Below are 24,437 nucleotides of genomic sequence, written 5' to 3' on the forward strand. Positions count from 1 at the left end.
TAACCCACAAAATGAGAAAACAATTTTGAGATAAAAAAGATGTTCAAAAAGTTTGTAGAATTTTTTTTTTCTTTTCTCAATTATTCATTTTTGTGCTTGTCTTTAGGAAAGTGCCAAAGGTTCTTTTTTGTAATGGAAATTCTCCTCTCTTTTTTTAATTAAATTTTGAGAAGAATGGTACTTACTAGTGGCATGGTGACTCGGTAACCCTGTAAAGAGTGTGAAAGAATATGTTAGTGCAAAAATCTTTAGGGATTGAAATGTTGGAAACGATACATTATTACCCTCCACTCGCTTTTATCCTTTGGGTGCTAACATTTCTTGGATTCACCCTCATGGATATTTGATAACTCAACATTATCCTTCTCTTGCATTTGCCTTTAGGTGTTTGATGTTTTTTTTTTTTAAAGTAGAGGGATTGTTCATTGCTTCCATATTTGGGGATATTGTTCTTTAGATGCTTTGCCCATTTATTGCCTGATTCCTTGGTGGAAGGCGCTGCTTCTACGGTTAATGTGCAACTTTTTCCCCATTTATCATCCCGCAAGAAGAGGAGATGAAACGGGTTACCTCCATACTTAATTAGGTTCAATTGAGGATCGATACATCATTTCTTGATGAATTTGACAATGTTGTTTCAGCACACTTCATTGGTGGGGGAATGAGAGATTTTTCTCTAAATCAAACATTGCTCTCTCACTCTTTATTTGACAAACCTTTGTTATGTTCAAGTGTTCAAGTGTGTCCTGTACCAAAGAAAATGATATGTCATTTTTTATGCTAAAGAGAATCAAATTTAGGAACGAAATACATTCTTTTGCAAAGTCGAGGTGATCAACATCCCAAGGTATCCCTTATGGAGGAAGGGATAATACTACCCCTCTGTTTCATTTGAATCTTTCTTTGTTTAAGATGAACATAACTTAATAATACTCTATCGCGTTTGTTGGAACATTACAAAACTTGGTACTCTTGATGTCTCCTTGACAATGAAAAGAAAGTCATGTCAGAAACGGTATCAAAAATAGATAATTGGAATCAATACAGTTTACTCTTCCTTCGAATTCGTCTTTTGGACGCTTGACAACTCCCTTCATTTGTCTCATCATGCAAAGTGAACGATATTGATGGGCTATTTTGGCACCTATGGCAATTGCCTCATTTCCTTGCGATAGAGCATATAACAGAGTAGCATTTTGTGACACGAATCTCCAAAGTTGATTGCAAAAAGTTCTTGTAGCGAAATGTTCAAATGCTTTAATTGCCAAAGTGCGCAATAGCCCTAGTGCTAGCTTTTTAGTAACATATGATGCGACTCTTGATAAAGCTCGTAAAAAACAATCTGGTGATGGCGATGCCCAATCTCCAATGAAACTTCCTAGAATAGAATTCGGCTTTGTTCCGCCTCTATTAGAAGATTGACGTCAATGAAGCCTCAACGCATGCTTGCTCCTCAAGTTCCATGAGCCTACGCTTTTATCTTTTAGAAGGGGTAGATGCTGATCTCAAATAAACTCCTCCTTTTACCTGAGAAAGCGACCACATGAAGAGAGGCCTTAAGTAAAGCTTTCTTGAAATTCATTTTCAAAACATTTTGAAGGTAGACGTAAAGGTTCATTTGAAACACTTCTAAGTTTGTTTTAAAAGGATGATTTTCACAAAATTGAATTCCATTATTAAAAAAAAAGTGAGTCACATGATTTACAAAAGCATCAATTGGATTCACAATCAAAACCCAAAATGGAAAGTGTGATTCTTAACAAGAATAAAAACAATGATAAAATACAAGAAACTCTTGTATAGATAAGAGTAAAAATCGACTCTTGTTCTAGCTCTAGAATTCACTTCTCTATGTGGTCAAACATGAGAATGTCATGGAGCATCACACATAACCTGCAAAAAGATGACAATGTCAGTATTTGAATGAGAAAATGATCTCTTAATAAGGTCGCTTCTTACAACAAAATCGAGGCGACGGTACATGCTCCATAGTCCTTATTACGGAATTTTGGTATTTCGCCAAGATTTTATTATAAGAGAAGACATCATTAAAAGAAATCGATCCACGGCCATCAATCGAACGTCAACTCTTATTCTGAAAGTTTCATATGCAAAACTAGCATTGATTTTTTTTTTTTTTTTAAGATTGATTTATCATTTTATTCCTGAAAAAATGAAGTGACTTTTGTTTTGAGAAATCTATACACAAAATATTATTTGAATTTCAATCCCAGAATGTGAGAAAGAAAGAATTTGATCGAAAATATGATCTCAATATTTTTGTACCCCAAAATATAATCATGATTTGAAAAAATATCTAAACAAAAAGTGGTTTTTAGCCCATAATTGAAAATTCAATGGGCCTAGATCAGATAGGCTTGAAATTTATATTCAAGGATCATTATCAAGAGTGCTTGCCAATTTTTTTATTATAAGCATACAACACCGAGGGTATTCGATTGATTTTAGCAAACTTCAAGATAAAAATTCAATAAAAAAATTAAAAATAAAATAAAAAGAATAATGATACTTACAATAAGGGATGCCTTCTCTTTTCTCTTTTTAATTACATAAATATACACATGGGATATGGTTCAATTTCTACTTTATACGGCTCAAAATGGAGCCATATGATCACTGGACCGAACCAACAAGATTGCGGTTAGGTCGTGTTACCCATGATTCCGGCTTCGTTAAAGAACCGACCCGTGTCGCATGGTTATAGACCAGCATGGGGACCTTTGACATCAGGAAAGAAATTTCGGGGTTGAGACGAGCGACTCATACTACATGGTTGTAGTCGGAGCGGTATCCATCTCAACACCATTCTAGGTGATCGTATACAACCCAGGTCCGGCAGCAGGTAGTGTGTCATGGTGTAGTGCAATGCAAGGAATACATGCACGACAGTCTATAAACAAACACCACTTCAAAAGTTCAAAACATAAACATTTATTCCCAACTCCACATCTGCAAGACAAAGGATTAACAATCACTCCTCTCCTTATAAGTCCCACCTACAAAAAAGATTTAACACTTGCATTAGGGACATACCTGATATCATCACTGCCAAACCAAAATGTTTTCTAAACATCAATTCCAGCCTAAGTCCTCTAAGGTCTAAAACCGATCCCCCGCGGAGTCACCAAGCTATTGCGACCTACCTCTCGGGGGGAGGGAATAAGTTTAGGGGTATTGCCTAAAGGACAGACGTAAGGCCCATGATTAGGCGCGGGCTCTCCCAAGCCCATACCTCGCGTAACATTGGGGTATTTTTAAAAATTTCGCAAAAAGGAGTCACCACTAGCTTATTGGGGTTGACTAGAAACCAAAAGGTATGAGAGTGTACGTCACTTCCTACGTAACCAAAGAATCTAGTGTCATTGACTTGATTACACTAATTGACCAATTAATGTCATTTTGGTACCTAATCTTGTTCATTTTAAAAGAAAATATTTTTGTCAAGCAAATTGGATTGACTTTACACCTATCTACTAACATGTGAGGTGATCATGCGGGTGCATAATCATTAAAATGACAATTAGCAATCAAGCTCCTAGTTGTAACAATATTAGTGCATGCAACTAAACAATTGCAAACATAATTAAACATGTAAATTAAACATGCGACATAATCAATGTGCAAAAAAATAAAAATAAAGGCCTAATTATATTTATTTTTTTAAAAAAAATTAAAATTCAAAAAATTCAAAAATAGAAAAATTGTAGGGTTTGGTTGGAAATTATATATATAATAACATTTTTTTTAGCAAACCGGGACAGGTCTAGTTTGACCTGACTCAGGTCTGACCCAGGCGGCCGAGTCGATTGACTCGCCCGAGTCCGACTTAGCCTAAAAAGGGACCAGGCCCGACCGGCCCTGGTCGGTCGGGCCTGTGTTCAAATGAGGGTTGGGCCTAATCGACGAGCCCAACCCCTCTTGCAAACGCCTCGTGGGCCCACAGCCCAAACTAACTCTAGGTTGTTGGCCCACGAAGCATAAGAGGCTGAGCGGGCCGGATTTGTGATCCGGCTCAACTCAGCTTGCTTCCCTAGTCCGCGACCAGGGAAGCGACGATGGCAACACAGCTTAGGCGGCCCTCCGGCAAAGGCGTGGCAGCTCTACTTTGAAAAAGGCGGGGGAGTGACTCTTTACCACTAGGGCTGAGGGTCTCAGCAACGGTGGCAGGGTCTACTCCAGGTAAGCTACAACGACGACGCAAGACTTGTGGCTGCCTTTCTTACTGAGCTTTGGCAACACGACTCCAAGGACTCGTCCCAAAAGACATGTATAAGGGGAGGGGGAGAGATGGATGCGGCCAAGGCACTAAACAACGAAAACGGGGGGGATTCTAGTTGGGCATTTCATCGAACAGGTGGCGGGCAACGTGGGAAACGGAGGCTTCGAGCTCGGACGAGGCCCGTTCATGAGTCTAAAGGGCTATCGAAGCAAGCCGGAACACTATGGAATGTAGTAGGGGGAAGGGTGGTGGCTGGAGCTCACTCAAAACAATCAAGGGAGCTCCAACTAGCTCAGTTCTAAAAATGCACGCAACGTGTTCAATAAAAAGACTAACCTGGATCCCGGGGGAAGTAGCAGCAATCGACGGTGGGGTGTTGGTCGGCGGTGGCGGCGGCGGTCGGCGGTGGCGGCGGCGGTGGCCTAGAGACGCGTCAACCGCGATAACCTCGGTTCGGTCCTCTGCCCTTTTGTCTCTCCCCCCGGTTCTCCTCCTCATTTCCTCGATGTTCTCTTCTTTCTCTTATCTCTGCTCCAATTCCTCTTTTGGCGTCTGGTCCCCTTAGCTTTGCTCCTACTCTTTGACCTCCGCTCCTATCTTTTGGCCCTGTCTTTTCTCTTCTCCTCTGCTCCTTTCTTTTCCCCCCTGCTCTGCTCCTGCCCTCACGTCTTGCTTTTGCTGCAAGTCCTGCGCGGAGACAGGCAGGATGAGAAAGATAGAGGGGGGCAAGGCCGTGCTTGAAAGGGGAAGGAGTCTAGGCTACAAGGGGGAAAAGGCCTAGGCCGAAGGGAGAGGGAAATTGGGCCGGGCATGTGCGGGAAGGAAAGGGAGAAAGGAGGGGTTGGTTGGGCCGAGGCCGAATTCGGCCCAACCCACCCCCCTCGATGCTTTTTTTTTTTTTTTTTTTTTTTTAATTATGCATTTGAAGAAATAAATTAGGTGTCAACAATACTAGGTGTAAGTTTTATATAACTGGTATAGAAGACAAAAACCACTTATTCTTTAAGTATACTTAGACAAGTAGTGTATGGCGCAATATTTTGGCACAAAATGGAATTTGGCATTCCGCAAGAGGTTGAAATTTAGAACTTCAATGGATTATCAGGGCCACCAAAGGTAAAAACTTGGAGGCAAGACTCCGCAAACTATCTTTTTTAGTGACTATCTATTGCATCTGGATGGAATGCAATCACAAAAGGTTTCAAAACAAGTCGATTGAACCTCATTTTCTGTTGGCTAGGATTCAAAAGGTTGTTCGAGGTAGGACATCACTATTGCAAGCTAACCCCTTCTGACTAGGGAGAGATTATTAGGTTTAGGAATATTGTCAACTTTTGGCCGACAGCCTTCCATTGACTTGGGCTCTCCCAAGCCCATATCTCGTGTGACATCGAGTGTTCAAATTTTTAATCGATTTAAGCTTATGCAAATTTTGACTAAGGAGTCGCCACTAATCTTTTTGGGGATTGCCGGGAACCCAATATGATATGGGAGAATATCTTACTATTTACACAACCAAAGATTCCAAACCCAAGGACTTGGTTATGTTAACCCCAAGGGTAATGCCATTTTGATACCTAACTTAATCATGCTAACTAATGTCATAGCAACCTATCAAAGAATACCATTATAGAGTAGGAAATAACATCCAAGATATTGAAAAGCGCAACCAAGTATAATTGTAGAGGAAAGCACGCGATAAGGGTGAGCATGCCGAACCGCCCAAACTAGGAACTGCCCGGATTAGACCGAATCGGTTGGTTTGGTCCGGATCTTAAAAGGATCAGTTCGGTTCTGGTTCCATAAAAATGGAACCGATAATTGTTGGCCTAGTTCCCGATTCCCGGGGGGGAACCGAACCGGACCGAACCGACTGACTAAATCAACTCTTTTTTTGAAAAATATATATATTTAAATTTCTTAAAAATAGTAACAACTCTAGTATTTTTGTAATTAATTTTTTTTCCTAAGTGATCGGTTCCACGTAACCAGATTGGATTAGATTGGACTCGTCGTCAGTCGATTCCCGGTTCCTAGGTGGAATCGGACTGAACTCGGACAGGGAAACTATCACCCTTAGCACTCAAGCATCCTAATATTGTCCCTAAAAAGAAAAAAACGACAATTTAAAACAAAGAACCCTATTGTAAAGTCGTAAAAGCTTATCCAAATTTTGGGTTTTAATATTCTAAAAGGGTTTTCCAGATTTTCTAACTTTCTGATTTTTTTAAAGAATTTCTGAATTTTTTAATGGTTTTTCTAATTTTTCATTTTCTGAATTTTTTAATAATATATATATTTTTCTTAATGTTTTAATATTATTTTTAATAAAATATAAGAAATTCGGACCAAGTGAAGAGATCTAATCCAACTAAGCCGACCTGACCCTCTTGGATCGGGTTGGGCTAAAACAAGGTGACCCCAACCCCCTTTCCCTCTTTTCCCTCACGCGGGTCGGGCCCAATCCAGTTTCCTTCTTTCCTTCGGCCCGGCCCCCCCTTATCCTCCTCCTTTTTCCTTTCTTCCCCTCCTTTGCAACTCACGCACAGGCAAAGGATAGGAGCAGCGCGGAAGCTAGCACGAAATCTGAAGGGAGGGGGCGCAGATCAAGTGCCTTTAGATGCTCGTCGGGTTAAGGGCAGAACGAGCAGCCGGCGACATGACTAGTTGTAGCCGGCTGGACGTCCGGCCAGCGGAAAACCGCACCGCTCCCCCCCACGTGCCGACTCCAGGCCAGCCGTGCCTATAAAAAGAGGGGAAGAGGCCAAGTGAGTTCTGGGCAATGAAAAGAGAGAGAAATCGAGGGATGTTCTGAGAGAGAAAGAGAAATCAGTGGGGCAGATCCAAGCTGTGAGAGAGGGCCGAGTGAGAACTGAGAGAGTGAGACCAAGGGAGAGAGAATTGAAAACGACCCCACTAACCGCTGTGCCTGTGTTGAGGCTGATATCCCACGGGCATCACCCTTCTCCGAGTTGGAAAAATAAATTTCCTGTTTCGAAAGAAAAAATAAAATTTACATATTAGAGAAAAAAATACGTAATAGTATTTTTTAGAATAAGAAAAATAATAAATCTGCGAGAATAATAACAATAATTTAATAATGGCTTTGGAACCAAAAAAATAATAAATCTGAGAGAATGATAGTAATAATATAATAATGATGTTTACATATAAAGATGCTGAATTATAACTCAAACACGAATTTTTTTTATTGTAATCAAATTTAAAGGAAATTAAACAAGAGATGAGGTACGGTTAATCGAATCTCCTCAAGGTAATTACACCATTAAGAAACAGGGCGCGAAAGGAAAGGAAAACAGGGGCAGTCGCATGGGTGCTTTCTACTCAACTTGTGATGTCGGACGTAGACGAGCCCGAAGATCAGGCTGCGTCCATTCACCTTGTGCACCTCCGAGGTGGGACCTTGGGAAATCAACCCCAAATTGAACAAAAACAAAAACTGGCAAGCCGGAACCCACCGAGGCTAATGCGCAAGGAGTGTTGAGGGAGTAATGGTATTAATGGCTCGATGTAAGTTCATGCAATTCTTCTTCAACCTTTGGCGTCAATAGATAATTTAATGGATACATTCATTTAGCCTTAACGCATTAGGGTTAGTCTTGGAACAATTATGGACGAATTGATTGATGCGTTAATAGATGCATTTCTTTAGTTTTATAGTAGTTTTATGATGCATTTATAGATGAATTAATGGATGGATGTGAAAAGGGACATGCTAATGACAGATCTTCTAAAGTCTCTCGCAACAATTCTAACATAATCTTCAACTTAAGAAAATGATTATCTTTCGAGTCTTCTTTAATTCATGGCAATAGAGTCATTTATATATTAGAATTCCTTTTTGAAAAAAACACTCCTTCAAGTGTGTTGGTTCCTAGAAGTATTTTAGGAGGTATATAGTTCGTGAAGCTTTGGGCTCGCCGGACCAGGCCACCGTCTTGGGGTCTAATGTGTTGATCGCTTTGAATCTCTGCTTGGATTCGGCTTGGTTGTTCGCATTTCTCACCCCTCAGATGATGCACACCACTCGTTTGATGAAATGCTCGAACCAGATCTCGTTTAGGTCTCCTATGATTTTGCTCGGTTCGGGGCGTCTGTTGGTCCTTGGACACGGCTGATACGTTTTTCTTCTTGATTCGTTACTTGATGTGTCGTTTCCTCGTGCAGAGTGTTTTCTAGCCGACGGTGGAGTGTCATGTGAGCGGTTGGAGTCTTGATGTTCTTGAATCGGCAGGCGAACCTTCGGGTGTTCTTGGCATGCTCGAAAGGAAACCACGTGAGGGCGAAAGAAAAAGGAACAAAAAGGGTAATAAAAAGAAAAAGAAAAGATGACGGTCGCGTGGCGGAAAGAGAAGAAGTCAAAAAGTCAACAGGATATAAAGACAAAAAGAGATAGAGAGAAAAAAAGAAAAGAAGAAAAATGGGGGAAAGGGTCTTTTCCCTTGCTAGCCGTTTGGAGGGGCGCGATCCGGGTCAGTCGGGCCGGATCCAAATCAGGCCGGCGGCCGGGTCTGATTGACTCGGGTCAGTATATTTTATTTTACTGTATTTTTAAAAATAAAAATAAAAAAATAAAAAAATTCGAAAAAAAATTTCTTTTTAAGGGAAAGGCCTAAAATTTATTTTACACATTTTCTCTTAAAATGCATGAAAAATCCTTTAAAAAAATCTGAAATTAGATAAAGGCCGCAAAATGGTTTTGGAGTGTTTTTTTTTTTTTTTGGTTAATACCCTAAAAACCCCAACCTGGTACACTTGTGACAAATTTACCCCAAACTATTTTTTTGACCACCAAAAACCCAAAACTAGTATACCTTTGACAAAATTTACCCCAAACGGTATACATGTGACAAATTTACCCTATGTTAGTTTTTGTTAAATTTTATTCTCAAATTATTAAGTTAAATGACACGTGACAGTTAACCAGTATACCAATTTAGGATTTTACGCTCTGTTTGTCACAGTTTACAATTTTTGTGATTTTTTTGTGGTATTAATCCAATTTAGCAGAGAGTATATTTGTCACAAATTTACCAGTTTAGGGTTTTTTGCTATTAAATAAATTAGTTTGGGGTAAATTTATCATAAATGTACCAGTTTAGGGTTTTTTTATAGTTAGTCGGGGTAAATTTGTCATAGATTTACCAGTTTATGGTTTTTCATGGTCAAAAAAATAGTTTGGGGTAAATTTGTCACAAGTGTACCAGTTTGGGGTTTTTTAGGGTATTAACCCTTTTTTTTAATGCATAAAAAAGCTATAAAAAAAAACTTAAACTTCAAAGTTTAAACAAGATTAGGTACCAGAAGAGTATTAGTTTATTAACTAATGTAATCAAGTCTTTAATCCTAGTTTCTCTTATTGTGCATGAGTAAAATATTTCTCCAAATATTTTACTTAGGTTTCTAACTTATCCACTACCCTAAATCGATTATTGGCAACTTTTAAATGAAATTTATTTGCAGGTTCATAATTCAAATCATAAGTTGTGAATTGGTAGACTTGGCAGAGCTAAGGCAAAGCTCAAACTTAGTCGAGCCATTAGCCTCCACCCCAGCGGGTACGGCTCTGGGGAGGTTATGATAAAGGTGAACCTTTTATTATTGAAATAAACTTGAGAACATTGGAGATGCAACAGAAAATTCCAAACTTTAAAGACAGAAAAAGTAAATCCTAGAAGGAATATCAGTTGACTTTCCTGCAATTCTTTCTAATCTGACCGCTTGAGCCAATGAGTGGGCTAAGGTTACCCATTTTCACCATGGCGTTAGCAAAATCTGTCCTAAAAGTGGACAAATTGCTACTATAAGCATTCACGTGAACATCCGTGGAACCACCACTGAACAATTGTTGGTCCGAATGAAGAAAAACCTTGTGGGTTTACAAGTTCTTGAAGAAGACGTCGTCAAAAGACGTCGGGCTTGTGGTGTCAAAAGGAAAGAGTTTGCTGTCGCCTCCGGAGCTCGGGCAATTTGCTTTCAGCGATGTCGCGAACATGGTGTCGATGTTGTTCTCGTTGTAAAGATGCTCCCGGAAAGTCAGGCATCGGGCTTGACTTATTGTGTGCGACCTTGTTAACAATGGTCGAACAATTTTTGTAAATTGATTTTTAGTATATCGATCGAGCATTATTGTTACTCTTTATTAAAAATTGCAACCAAAAATAAAATAAAATAGAAACAATGACCTAAAAGTGCCACCATTTCTTTAGCTGTGAAGTCTTTGTTAGAGAATGCAGAGATTAGGCCGCTAAGGTTCAAAGTTGGGGGAGGAATGCTAATATTAGCAGCACTTTGACTTGCGGTGGTTGAGTCTCTTCTTCCAAGGGAGACTGTCCAACTAGGGCCACCTAACTAAAATTTAAATAAATAACAAATCCATACGTGTTAGTATTAATATAGCATGAGGAACATAACATGTGATTTTTTTCGTCACAATTAATAAGTACAATTGAGACGAAAATGTGCACTTACGGCAACGATGGAGTTTCGTGCAACGACGGCTAAAAAATCAGCACAAGACACGATACCGGGGCACTTGCTCTCCAATTCGGACTCGATTGTGTCGATTACCTCGAATCCCCGCATGGAATTGGCATTCGGGCTGGCGTTCTTCTCCCCGGTGAAGTTCGTAGTGTCGTCCAATAAAATTGACGCGTCGCATCCCTATTTCATGTTTTTTGCACATGTTGTTAATCAGTCCTTCTAGATAGAAAATTGATCCGATTGGAGTTAATTAGATTTAATGGTTGCAAACAGTGCTATAATCTTTACTGAAATAGTTTGCCCCCCCATTATGAACATACTAATCTAAATTGATTGGTTAATTTAGATTGACACTTTGAATTTGTGTGAAAGCAAACTAATTTGGCCATGCAAAAGGCACGATTTGATTGTTCAAAGATCTAGTGCGATTTTAGAATAGTATTGAGTTATCAAATTTCATTAAAAATGATACTTTACCATCCATATCACTTTTTATGTAAAAATATATCGCTGCCACAGTGAAGTGATCATAATATGATCAAAATCTCTTGAAAAGAATTGATTGGTTAGCCAAATGTGATAACCGAGTAAAGTCAACCGCCGATATAAAAAGCAATGGCCATCTCTCTGTTTTTGCCAGCTCCAATGTTATTTATATACCCATTTATCTGATCAACAGCATAGTTAGCGCAAAGTACGCTCTGCTGCGTAGTTTTTTCCGGTGTAAATTAGAGCATAGACCATCAATGTAAAGAAAATTTTACATAATCATTCCTGGTCATTCGTAATTGGAGGATTCTAATTACCAAATCTCTCACTAACTGGCAAATTAAGAGTGGATAAGATTGATTGTGAAAAATATTTTTACACCGGCAATGTATGCTAAAAATAATCATGAAGTTTTTTCGAATTACCAAAAAACTTATTGTGCTGTAATAAACAGAATTGATTATTGGTATAATAAACTCACAAAAATGCATGACACAAGAAAGCACCAAAAATCTCAACTAATTCAATATGTCAACCTCCTACCTACTGTTTGGTTAGTGAAAAAGAGAGTACGATAACTTGCGCAGAAGCGAATCTAATGATTCTTTTGACTATGTGGTTGGATGGAACGCTTCACATGCGTAGGCACAAAGATGCATCATGCATGCTCGCTTGCATTCAGCTTGAATGAAGGAGAGAAACAATGGTAGTAATCAATCGGAAAGAGAGGAGAGACTCAGAGCAGAGGGACTTGCATTGACGAAGCAATCGTGGAAGTGAAGGCGGAGCAAGGACGCGCCCATGCGGGCCTCGTTTTTGACCACAGAGCTCACGCTGGATTTGATGGTGGAGAGGGCGCTGGGACAGGAGGTGGAGTAGAAAGTACTGGACAGCTGAGCAGAGGCTGTTCCATGGAGGAAACACAGCAACAATAAGAAGGCTGGTCTGGTGGAAGAGCTCTCACAAGCCATGGCTTGGAGTTAAGTTTCAGCAAAGGAGATAAGCGAAGGAGGAGGAGAAGCACAAGCTTGATTGCTGTGCGCGAGTGTGTTCGTGTGTTTGTTGCACTCGAATGAACTAAGGGGTATTTATACAAGAGTATTCCTTTGCACTGTTATGCGTTTTCTTTCTTCTCGAGTCAACGGCATTGGATGCAGAATTTTCTATTTTTGAACAAACAGTTCAACACCAAAGTGTATGAATATATAATGTATGTAGCGCAATTATTCGTAATCTAGACTAATTAGTGGGATAAGTACACTAATGGTGCCATAAGTTGTGTACGGCGCTCACTTTGGTGCCAAAAGTTTCCGCCAGATCACTTAAGTGCCAAATTGGAGAAAAAACGATCACTTTGGTGCCACCGGCAAGAAATTCCGGCCAAAATGATTACGTGGCTTTATATTTAAAAAAAAATCAATAAACTCTTTAAACGACGTCGTTCTCTGTCCTACTTAAAAAAACGACGTTGTTTTGCCGTCCTATGTGGATGGCTTAGGAAAAACGATGCCGTATAGCTCATTTGTGATTGAAATTAGGGTTTCTTTTTGTTCATCCTCGCTGACCCAGCTTACTCGGTCACCGTCGCTTGGCCACCATGCTCGGCCACCGTCGCTCGGCCACCGTTGCTTGGCCACCATGCTTAGCCACCGTGCTCGGCCACCGTGCTCGGCCACCATCGCTTAGCCAAGAACTGATGGGGAAATAGGAGGCGAGGGTAGAGGAGGAGGAGGAAGAAGGGGGATTGAAGGTGCAGAGAGAGAGAGAAGACGAGGAGTGCGAGGGAAACAAGGAAGGCGCAGATGGAGATGGTGGATTGGGCTCTATTCAAAGAGTGTCTGGTGCTGGTGTTGTTCTTCGAGGAAGAAGACGCCGCCGCCATGGCTTCTCTCTCTGTTGTTGTTGTTCTTCGGGGAAGAAGACGACATCACCATGGCTTCTCTCTCTCTCTGCTGGTGTTGTTCTTCGGAGAAGAAGATGATGCTGCCATGGCTTCTCTCTCTCTGCGCCGGTGTTGTTCTTCGGGGAAGAAGACAACGCCGCCGCCATGGCTCTCTCTCTCTCTCTCTCTCTCTCTCTCTCTCTCTCAATTTGGGGATTTAGGGTTTCAACTTGGGGTTTAAGACACAAAATGACATGGTTTGGTAGTTTACTTGTTGACTAGACTCTCCGGCGAGCCACATCAGTATAAGAAATTAATAAAAAAAAAGGCCACGTCGGATTTCCGGTAGTTCAGATCGGCATTGGCACCAAAGTGAGCGTTTTTCAAATTTTTTGGCACTTAAGTGATCCGACGGAAAATTTTGGCACCAACGTGAGCGCCGTACACAACTTATGGCACCATTAGTGTACTTATCCCCTAATTAGCTTTCTATTTGCAGACTAACCCTAATCTCGCTGTATAGGGATTCTGCCAGACATATAATATATCATGCTGTCAATTCTAAGAAAATATAACACAATATATCATCATATCAGATTCTAGTAATAATTTCCTTACAAGATATCAAGTCAAATATCTTCTCCCTTTCAGCTAGAGTTACTCTCCTTCTATTCTAAAACTACTTTTGAACTTTAAAGAAGATTCATACGAATTAAATAAGATGGCTTGTTTTGAAAAGTACGAATTAAATATGAATATATAGTTTCGATTGCATAGTTATTTATTTTTATTTTAATGGACGAATCTTGAGGAATTGGGGCATATGGTGGTTTTTCACTCCCTCTTTATGATTATTCTCTAGTGTCCAAATTCTCATTTTTGGTCTTGAACTCACGTATATATATATTTTTTTTCTTTAAGTCCTTAAAACGGCAATTTGTCGAATGAAGTCTTGCAACTTGTTTGACTTTCCTAATCAAACCCATCAGCCTCGAAAGCCAGCAAGAGTCAGACGTAATAAGCTCAGGGGCCCATGTCAAGAAATTTCATGACTCAACTGCCGGTCACGGGGTACTTAATTTTGAAGTCTTAGTGTCCCCCATTAGTCTACAGTCAAAAAGTTTTCCACATTGGACTCGATCGGCCCGACGGGCACACCAACTCCTATTAATCGCATTTGTAGCTCGAAGGATCTTATCTGGGAAATTGACACAAGTTCAAGGACTTAGACTAAATATATCAAAGGTTCAAGGATTTAATTAAAAGAAATGTATAAGTTCAAGGGCCTGAAGTGAAATTTTAACTCAACGGTACACATTCCTTTTTCCCAACTACCATCTATAGTAAATTTCTCATCAAAACAAAAGCCGCGCCCATGTCACCAGAAGCAGCAAAAAATAAAGAAATTAGTTCAGAAGTAACAAAAGTTGGGTTTTGTCCGGAGAAATATTGACTATTAGGGAAAACTGTCGCGTCCTTACTATCTAATTATTTTATGTCCCGTGCATAAGGACTTTGTTAGGGTTGATAAATTGCTTGCATGGTAAGCTTTGGAACTTCCCTTGAGACGACCATTCTCTTCGTTGAACTAGTAAACAGAAGATATATATACATAGACAAACATAATGGACTACAATGTCCTAACGATTGCATCTTGTTCTAGCCGAGATTTACACACGAAAAAAATAAATAGAGATAGATTGGAAAACTCTTCTAATGTACCAAAAAAAATTAGAAATTGTCAACAACCCGTTGTAGGTTAGTCATAATATCTCTACCGTTGCTCTTATTCTTGTAGCAAGTCATGCTGCACTACTCCAAAATCCTCTAATATTTTTTTAGGATAAAGATGCGCAAGCCCATCTTATATAAATAAGCTCCATATCCATGAAATACCTCACTAACTTCATGGACTATATATAACAAGTGTTGAGGTATGGTTCATACTTTCCATTGAGAGGAAGGCACGATACTACATTAGTTATGTATTTTATTAATAATTTGGATTTAGGCCATGAATAACTACTTTTGGTTATATATAATCTCTTTATTTTGTAATTGAGAGTTGTAATAAAAGAGATGGAAGGTATTAATTATAACAGAATTCTTTGCTTGATATAGTCCTAATTTAAATGTAGACCAGAATAAATCTCGTGTTTCGATTTCTCTTTCTCGCCTTTACTCTTTATTTCGTTGTGTTTGTATACTGAATCCTAACAACAAGAGCCAAAACTTTGGTCCATTGTTTGAACATTGAGCTAATTACATGTAGTGGTCTAGAGATTCAAACGCATCTCGTGTGCCTAATTCCCCTGGGGATTAATCAGTGATATTTCTTTGCATGCCTCATTTTTCAAACGTGCGCTATGGGGATGAAATTCTCATCAGGAATCTAATCCAGCCAACATTCGAGTGATATTCCTTTAGTCCTTTTGATTAGCTTATAAAAACATAAACTAATTCTCCAGGCCAAGGAATTTCGTGGCAATATCAAATAACTGCATGAGTTTTTCTATTTGATCACACTTTGTCGTTCAGTACATGCAGTTGTCTCACACAATTTTAACTCTCACGATTGGAAAGCAATAATCACACCTAAAATTATAATTTTTTTCTCCTTTTTTTTTGGTCGAAAGGAGGACTTAGATTATCATAAAGGAGAGTAATTAGAAGCGACACAACCAGCTGCTAAAGCATCAGAACAAAGTAAGGTAATCAAAAAAGAGGGCGGCGAGATGGCCCAATCTTGGGAGAGGAGCCTAATTCGATGGGCCTTTGCAGCCCAATCCGCAACAGTGTTTGCTTGCCATTTGCAATGCGTAACCCTAGTACTGGAGAATCGGGAGAGGAGGCTAACGGCCTCTGCAGCGATTGCACGAGCTTCCCATGGCAATGGCATAGAGGCGTTGACAAAGTCTACCAAAACGAGGCTATCTGACTCGATGATCAGCCGATCTCGTTGTTTTCTGGTGTCCAACAAATGGTAAAGTGTGGTGGTAAGAGCCATGAACTCCGCTTGTAGAGCTGTTGATGCGTGGAAATCTCTAGTGAGTCCATCGACCAACCTCCCATGTTGATCCCTACAAACACACGCCATAGTCCCTATTTTGCCGTGAGACTGAAAGGCCCCATCTATATTCACCTTAAGGCAGCCCGGATCTGGAGGTCTCCACAGTTCGCCAAGATTGATTTACGAATGTCCTGTTGCTGCTCTTATTCCTGTTCCCGATGATCTGCAATGGGAGAAACGAGCAGCTTGAGCGGTGGCGAGAGCCACATCGACAACTTCCATCGCATCTAGACGCTGGCGATGAAATATGAAACCATTACGCACTTTTTAGATTTTCCAGAGGACAAAGGCTACCGTTTCTGGATCAGGTGAGAAGTGATTTCTCTCAAAACAATCTGCAATCCATGCATCAAGTCACTGAATTCCCTGCGGATCTATTTGAATGTTGAGTCTCAGGTGTGACCATATAGACTTTGTCCATGGACATAGTAGGAAAATATGCTCTACTGTTTCTGGTATTTGGTTTTGGCAGAGGGTACATACCGATTCGGCGCATATACGTCAATGACATAGGTTAGCTTTAGTGGGAAGGGCGTTGTGACATAGTGACCTCAGAAATACCCAAACTTTGGGCTCTATCTTCAGCTTCCATAATTGTTTCCATGGAATAACCGGGGTTTGGTAAGAGCATGTTGGTGTATGCTGATTCTTCGTGACCGCAGCATTTTTGATTGCATGGTAATTGCTTTTAACGGTGTAATCACCGTCAGTAGTTGCTGTCCAAATGAGTTTATCTCTGACATAAGTAGGTCTCACCTTAATTGTGAGAATTTCTTGGACAGTAAATTCATCATATAAGTGATGCAGCAGTGGGATGTTCCATTCATGTGTTTGCATGTCAAGCAATTCAGCAACCTTTGCTAGTTCATTGCGGTTCACGGGTCCTTCCAAAATTCCTTTAGACAGCCAGCGATCTTCCTTGATTCTGATATTATGCCCATCTCCTACCAACCATTGTAGATGTGGTGTAATTAAGTCCCTCCCTAAAATAAGACCTTGCCAACCCCAAGACGATCTATATCGTTTATTAGCATGCAGAAAATCCATGGAATGAAAGTAAATACCCTTGAAAAGCTAGCTCCAGTGCTTTGTAGGATTTGGATAAGACGCTGAGCTTGTTTACCTAGCCGGCCTGTTAAAAAGCCATAAGATCTCGAAAGCCTAGACTGCCCATATTCTTACTTGTCTTTAAGACATCCCAACTCTTCCAATGAATTCCAGGTTTTCTACAACCATTCTGCCACCAAAAGTGGACAATCTTCATTTCAATGGATATACAGATAGACACTGGAAGGCGAAAGATGGACATGGCATATTGAGGGATTGCTTGAACAACAGATTTAATCAGGCTTTCTTTTCCACCCTTGGATATTAAATTCTCTTTCCACCCATCCAATTTTGTGTTCACTCTCCCCATAATCCAAGCGAACATTTCTTTACGTGATCACCTCCAATCTGAAGGAATCCCTAAGTATTTTCCAGTCTTTGCTAGTACTGGAACTCTCAGTTCATTAGCCAGATTTTCCTATAAGCTAATAGGACACTCCTTGCCAAAAAATATTCTGAATTTATTTCTATTTACAACCTGTCCTGTAGCTAAACAGTATTGATTCAGAATATTGGCCAAATTTTGGCATTCCTTAAGCTTACCATCCAGGAAAAAGATAGCATCATCAGCAAAGAATAAATGTGAAAGGACAGGACACCACCTATTGATTTGGATTCCTTTGATATTGCCCATAGCAATAGCTCTATTTAGTAAGACTGATAAAACATTGGTCTACAAAATGAATAGATATGGGGAAAGAGGGTCTCCCTGTCTGAGGCCTTTGGTTGGATGAAAATATGGTAACTGCTCCCTGTTGAATATAACACTAAGAGAGACAGTCTTGATACATTGCATAATCCACCTTACCCAAGTTGTATGGAATCCTGACTGTAGTAGATAATCTTCCAGAAAATCTCATTCGACTTTGTCATAAGCCTTTTTCATGTCCACTTTGAGCACTGCTTGAAAATTTTTCTTTCTTTTCTTGGTCTGTAGTTGATGGAGTACCTCCTGGACAATGAGAATGTTGTCTTGGATCTGGCGGCCACTCACAAAGGCACTTTGTTCTAGTGATATTAAGTCAGGGAGCCAAGGTTTAAGCCTATTGGCAAGCACCTTTGAAATAATCTTGTATGCATAGTTACATAGACTTATAGGTTGGTATCGATCAAGGCTTTCTGGGTTTGGTACCTTCGGAATCAGCGAGAAGATGGTCTTATTAAGAGAAGCTGCCATGATCCATGTTCTAAAGAAATCCTTTACTGAGCAGAAAATTTCATCCCTTAAGATGTCCGAATGGGTTGGATAAAACAAACCATTCATACCATCAGGCCCGGGGGCTTTGGTTTTCCCCAGTTGGAAAGTTGCCTTATGAATTTCTTCTAAAGTGACTTCAGCCATTAAAGTGTCATTCATTTCCGAAGTAACTATTCTTGGGCATTGGTCAAGGATTGCCCCGTAGTCTCTTTGGCCGTCTGATTTGTATGGGTTAGAGAAAAACTATTGTGTCAATTCCTTTAGTTGGTGTTCGTCCCTAACCCACATGTCATCATATCCTTTAACACTCTAATTATATTCTGTTGCCTCCGTTGTAGCATTGTAGCATGGAAGAATTTGGTATTTCTGTCCCCCCACTTCAGCCAATTAATTCTTGAGCGCATAGCCCAAAATTGTTCCTCTTGCTGCCAAAGTCTATGAATTTCAGCCTTGATATTGTTAACTGTCTGCTTATCAAACCGACTTTAATGCTGATTTGTATAGGACTGGATTGTTACAAACTAGCAATCTGATTGTGAGCTTTAGAAAACTTCTGTCAACTCCATTTAGCAAGGGCCTTAGAAACCATTGCTATTCGGTGTGGCAAGTCAATAGGTGTCGACTGAATCGAATGCCAAGAAGTAGCTATAATCTCGCTACACTCCTTGTCCCGGAGCTAAAACGCTTCAAAGGTAAATGCTTTGTTTCGTCTTCCCTGTAAAGATTCCGTAGATAACATAAGTGGGTTGTGATCCGAGCCTACTACAGGTAAGGCTAAGACCTCCGCTTCAAGAAAAGCTAGGCGCCAATCAATATAACATAGCATTTGGTCTAACTGTTCCTTAACAAGTTCATCACCATCTCGGTTATTTGTCCATGTATAAGCACAACCCTTGCTGTCCATGTTCATCAGGGAGCAATCCTATATAACTTGTCTGAATGATTGCATTCTATAAGGCTCCAGTAATTGTTTACCTATTTTCTCCCAATGATATAAGACTTCATTAAAATCTCCCCCACATATCCATGGTAGATCATTAGAAAGAGCAATTTGTTTAAGTTTTGTCCAAAATTGTTGGCGAAGTTGATAAGTCGCAGGTGCATGCACGCAGGTGACTCGCATGGAGATGCCATAGCTTCCTTCTGAGCATATCATATCAAAGAACACTGGAGACGATTTGATGAGATTTACCTTAATAGAAGCTTGCCAGAACAGTGCCATCCCCCCTACAAATCCATTTGGCTTGAGAACAAAAGAACGCTGGAATTTAAGATTTTGTTGAAGACAAGTAAGCACTGCCTCCATATTCTTAGTTTCCATAAAAAAAAAAAAAAATCATATTGGGCTTTTCTTTGTTCATGAGGGCCTTTAAGGGCTAGAACTATCAGAGGAGAGCCCAATCCCTGACAGTTCCAGGTAATCAGTTTCATGATTCCCTTGGCGACTGTTGAGGGCCAGCCGCCTCTGCCCATTGTGCTGCTTCTTCTTCTATTGAGATGGGTGTTTCCATGAGTCGAGATTCAACTAAATCTACTGCTGTAGTGCTGCGAGAATCATACGGAGTGTACATTTTGATTTTTTTCGTAGCTCCTGCCCTTGTTGACAGTCTTGAGTTTTTTATTTTCCTCTAGTTGGTTGTTTCCATAAATGCCTCCAGGTTGTAGTGCTTCTCAATAGTAACAGGAATTAGCTCTGTCTTGGAACTAGATGTAGGAGTAGACCATCCAGGAAGCGTAGATTTAGCAGAATTAATAAGAGCGGGAGGATTATCTATTGTAGGTTGTTTTAGTTTTGCAATGTCCACCCATGAGCTAGATTGTTCTGCATTCTGAATGTCCTCCCCTTGTGTAGGTTTTTGGAGGGTGGAAATATACTTTGGCTGTTTCTCTGCCTCTGTGAGTTGCATCATTTCCTCCTTGGGGTTAGCGGTAACCTTCGCAAGGCAAGGAGGTAGAGCTAGAAGCAGTCGAATAGAAGGAGGAGTCTCAGGTATAATTTCTTCTTCAGTTTGTTGATGCTCTTCGTAGAAAGTTCGCCAATAAAGACTGTACTCTTTAACCTCTGCCTTTAACCATTGACCATAAGCCATCTTTTCTTTTCCTTCCATTTTGGCCTCTGTGAAAGGAATATCCTTGCAATATGTAGCATAGTGGCCAATTTTTCCACAAGAATAATAGAAATGTGGTAGTCATTCATAGCTAAAATCAAGCCATATTGCTGTCTTGGTTATACGTATGAGTTGACCTGTTTTCAAAGGCTCTTCTAATCAGATTTCAATACGGGCTCTACCGGTTCTAATGGTAGTTCCCTCTTTTGTATCCAGCTTCACCTCAATCACTTTCCCGATGTTTTTAACAGCTTTACATATCATAAGGTCTGTGCACCACTCTAACGGCAAACCATGGACTTGTACCCAGAATGCGCACATTGAAAAATCATAACAGTGTAAAGGCGTATTAGGAATCCATGGTTTAAAAATTACTAAGTGACCTGAAAACAACCATGGTCCACCCTGTCGCACTCTCTGTTTTTCTTCTGTTGACTTAAATTTAGCAACATAGATTCTAGCTTCATGCTGAGTTATATGGACTTGTTCGGTTCTCCAGACCCGCTTTAAAGTATTTTGCAAAGCCTATAAATTTATGAAGGGATTTGAAGGAATTTAACCCACTAGCATCAGCTAACACTCTTCCACTTTTCCCATAGGCGGCAGCTCATCCCAGTTGTTGATTTCTTCAAGGGACCACAAGCGACCCAACCTTTGGCATAGAGTTGCGAGACGGGGGTTTTCCTCCTGGTCCGGTAGGTCCATGGCGTAATCAGGGTGACGATGGACGCCAATTCAGGTGGCTGGCAATTCGAATCTACCTAGATAGCTAGTTTGAAAGGACATGCAAAAAAAATATGATAACAGAAGTGAGTGTCTCTGAGAGACTCTCATCATGTTAGGATTTCGAGGAGACATTCAATTGTAAAGAAATCATAAGGGTAAAACATCTGTGGAAGCTGGACGATGAGAGATGTAGAAGGAAAGTGTTCAACGGAACTCCATGGATAGGGTTCGGAGATAAGGGTTGGAGAAAACCATTCGGGGAATACAGAATTGGTTCAAACAGGAAGAAATTGGGGGGAATAACTACTTAGGGTTGTTGAGCAAAGGCTACCATGAAGGTAGGGAAAAGCTCTACATAACGAGAGGATTTGGGGATTTAGGCAAAGGCTACCATGAAGCGGCCATTGTCTTTTTCTCCTTGAATGCCAATATTCCTAAGTAATTTTTGTTCCACCAATATCTCAAGCTTGTGCTAATTACTAGAAAATACCTTCCGCCTATACAGCTGTTAAAAACCCGCATGGTGGCATGGGTGGCCGTTGGAAATCTGAAGTGGCAGCCCTATGCCTGTGGATCTCCACAAATACTGCCATATCAGATTTTTAACAGCCATTATGGATTGAAGCCTCGTGGAAGGTTACTTTGGGTCATTGATATAAGTTTGGAGGTATTGATGAGACAAAAGACAAATTTATCATTCATCTCATACTTGGAAACAGACAACAAAAGTTTTGAGAGCTCATAATCAGTTGTGGGGAAATTTATCAAAAATGTCATAAACTTATCATATTTGTGTCAATTTCATCTCAAACCCTCATTTGCACAATTAAGAAAAAAAAAAAGCAAAGAGAAAAAAAAGAAAAAAATTATAAAATTATAAAAAAAATGTCCACATCGGAGGTGATTATGCAACATAAGATGGTTGATGTTCACATCAGCAATTTTTAGCTAAAATTAGCCAAAATGATTTAATTGGCAAATAATTAAAAAAGTTTAGGGCTCAATTAGCAAATAGTCAAAAAGTTCATGACTGAATTGCACAAATGCAATAAGTCCCAAATTTTTTTCGTAATTCTCCCATTAGATATGGCCTCGGCTAACTGGAGAAACGGTCAATGAGACTATATACATATTTAGTGTCCCACATACACTAAGCATTTGACAATTCAAGGGTAAAACATATTAAAGATGAATCCGTCACAATCCCCATTATTATCATCATTAAACATGCATGTTGGGTTTGATAATGCTAGTACGAGTACCTAGAGGGGGGTGAATAGGTTTATGAAAATTTTCTTGGAGATTGCGCAATACTTAGACAGATGAAGGATTAAAAAATCAATCGTAAGACTGAGTAAAGGAAAGAGAGAATTGAACACGAGGTTTATAGTGGTTCGGCTTGATTCAAGCCTACGTCCACTCTTCTTCACTGACAGCCGATTGGCTGGATTCCACTATGAACAAAGAGATGTTACAGTGTTGATCTTCCTTGATTTCTCGATGTAGATGATCTACTACACTCGCTCAAGGTATCACCAAGTACAAACACTCTCTGTGTATACAATTTCGCTCGAACCTGTATCGACTAACAATCAAGGTTCTTCGACTACTGGAATTTATCTATCGATCACACACTTAAAACAACTAGAACGTCTTCCTTTTATACTCCTTTATGCCATCATAGCCGTTGGCACTTACCAAAGGAATTCCTCCAATCTACCCGTTGGACGGAATCAATTAAGAAGATCATCCGAGCTATTTAAGGAATCGATGATAGCCCATCAATCTGTTCGCCCATACAATCAGGATTTTGGTTTCCAAGAATAGAACATTCCAAGAATGTTTCGTCGACCATCGGATCTTCAATTGATCTTAGATAAGAATCAAAGAATCTGAAATGATTATCCAACCAAGGGATCTATTCCAGAGGATTGGATCAAATCCCCAACCATATACTTCGGCTTCGGATATCCTTCGCCACTGGATTAGAAAGACTGTCAGTGAGAATAATCTTGAGTCTTGAGTCTTGAGTCTTGAGTCTTGAGTCTTTGAGTCTTGAGTCTTGAGACTTGAGATTACAAAGTCTTGAGACTTTAAACCATCGATATCCAGACTAGACTAATAGAAATGTTTTGTCAGCTTCAAAATATTCTGGAAAGATTTCTCCAACAATCTCCCCCTTTTTGATGGTGACAAAACTTTCTTGTAGATTTGAACAACTTTGACCTGCAAAAACATTTCTCAAGCAATATGGCTAACTCATAAAGATTAATAAACAACCAGACTCTGCATCCACAGCAAATTGGTTAGTCTTTCATGAGTAATACCATATAACAATACTTGATATAAATGCAACCAGTCAAGCATCAAAATCCACAGCCAATTCAGTCTCACACCCAAGTTCAAGTTCTCAAGTCATACTCAAAAACATAACCACAAAAGTCAAAGTTTTAAAATAATGTTTGTTCAAATTGGTTCTCCCCCTTTTTGTCATCATTAAAAGAGGGTGAGAAAGGAGTCATGTACGCTTGGGAATGCGCACGATCGGAATTCTCCCATTGATCGGACTACGCCTTCTAGCCTCTTCAAGTCCTCCCTTAGATGAGCTACCTCATCTCCTTTGGCATTGGCTTGAAGTTGCGGAGCGAGGTCTTTCATCTTGTCCTCCGGGGTTCGAAGATGCTTGTCCAGCATTCTTTATGGCTTGAATTTCACAGTCCAGAGCATATATCTGGCCACGCATTTCCAGAAGAATATCCATGATGCGATGAAAATCTGCAGAATTGTCTGTCTGTGTACTAGCATGAGCTTTTTCAGATGGAGTAAATGTATACGATGGCGCTTCTGTATAGTCTTGCAGATTTGGTGTCGATGTATCACCTTCTTCAGGCAATTGAGAAGCCTGAAATTCTTCTGGGTCTGCTGGAGATTGTCTTTGACCTTCACTATCTGCAAAGCATGAGGTGTAGACCTTTCTTGCTCGCCAACTCCCCTGTCTCTAGGACATCCAAAGGGGAAGAGTGATGATCATGCTCTAGATTTCCCTTCTCTCCAGATTCAGCAGCAGACTTTTCTTTCTCTTCTTAAGCTTCTTTCTCCTTCTCTCTCTGCTC

General features: G+C 40.0%; 2 protein-coding genes across 2 annotated transcripts in view; one reads left to right on the forward strand and one right to left on the reverse strand.

Moving 5' to 3' along the window:
• Nucleotides 1–1,882: 1,882 nt before the first annotated feature.
• Nucleotides 1,883–12,194, reverse strand: LOC108959655 (cationic peroxidase 1-like). The gene is made up of 4 exons (XM_039317288.1): nt 11,989–12,194; nt 10,733–10,924; nt 10,447–10,612; nt 1,883–1,893 (listed from the first exon to the last, which is right to left on the reverse strand). Exons 1-4 carry the CDS (start codon nt 12,034–12,036, stop codon nt 1,883–1,885), a joined length of 417 nt encoding a protein of 138 aa, XP_039173222.1. The 5' UTR covers nt 12,037–12,194.
• Nucleotides 12,195–21,844: 9,650 nt separating this feature from the next.
• The window catches only part of LOC104453396 (UPF0481 protein At3g47200), a 41,858-nt gene continuing 39,265 nt past the window's right edge, over nt 21,845–24,437 (forward strand). Inside the window, exon 1 of the mRNA XM_010067939.3 lies at nt 21,845–21,991. Coding sequence (XP_010066241.3) covers nt 21,845–21,991 — 147 coding nt within the window. The remainder of the gene's footprint in view (nt 21,992–24,437) is intronic.

This window comes from Eucalyptus grandis, chromosome 1 (genome assembly GCF_016545825.1).
Source record: "Eucalyptus grandis isolate ANBG69807.140 chromosome 1, ASM1654582v1, whole genome shotgun sequence".
Taxonomy (NCBI): Eukaryota; Viridiplantae; Streptophyta; class Magnoliopsida; order Myrtales; family Myrtaceae; genus Eucalyptus; species Eucalyptus grandis.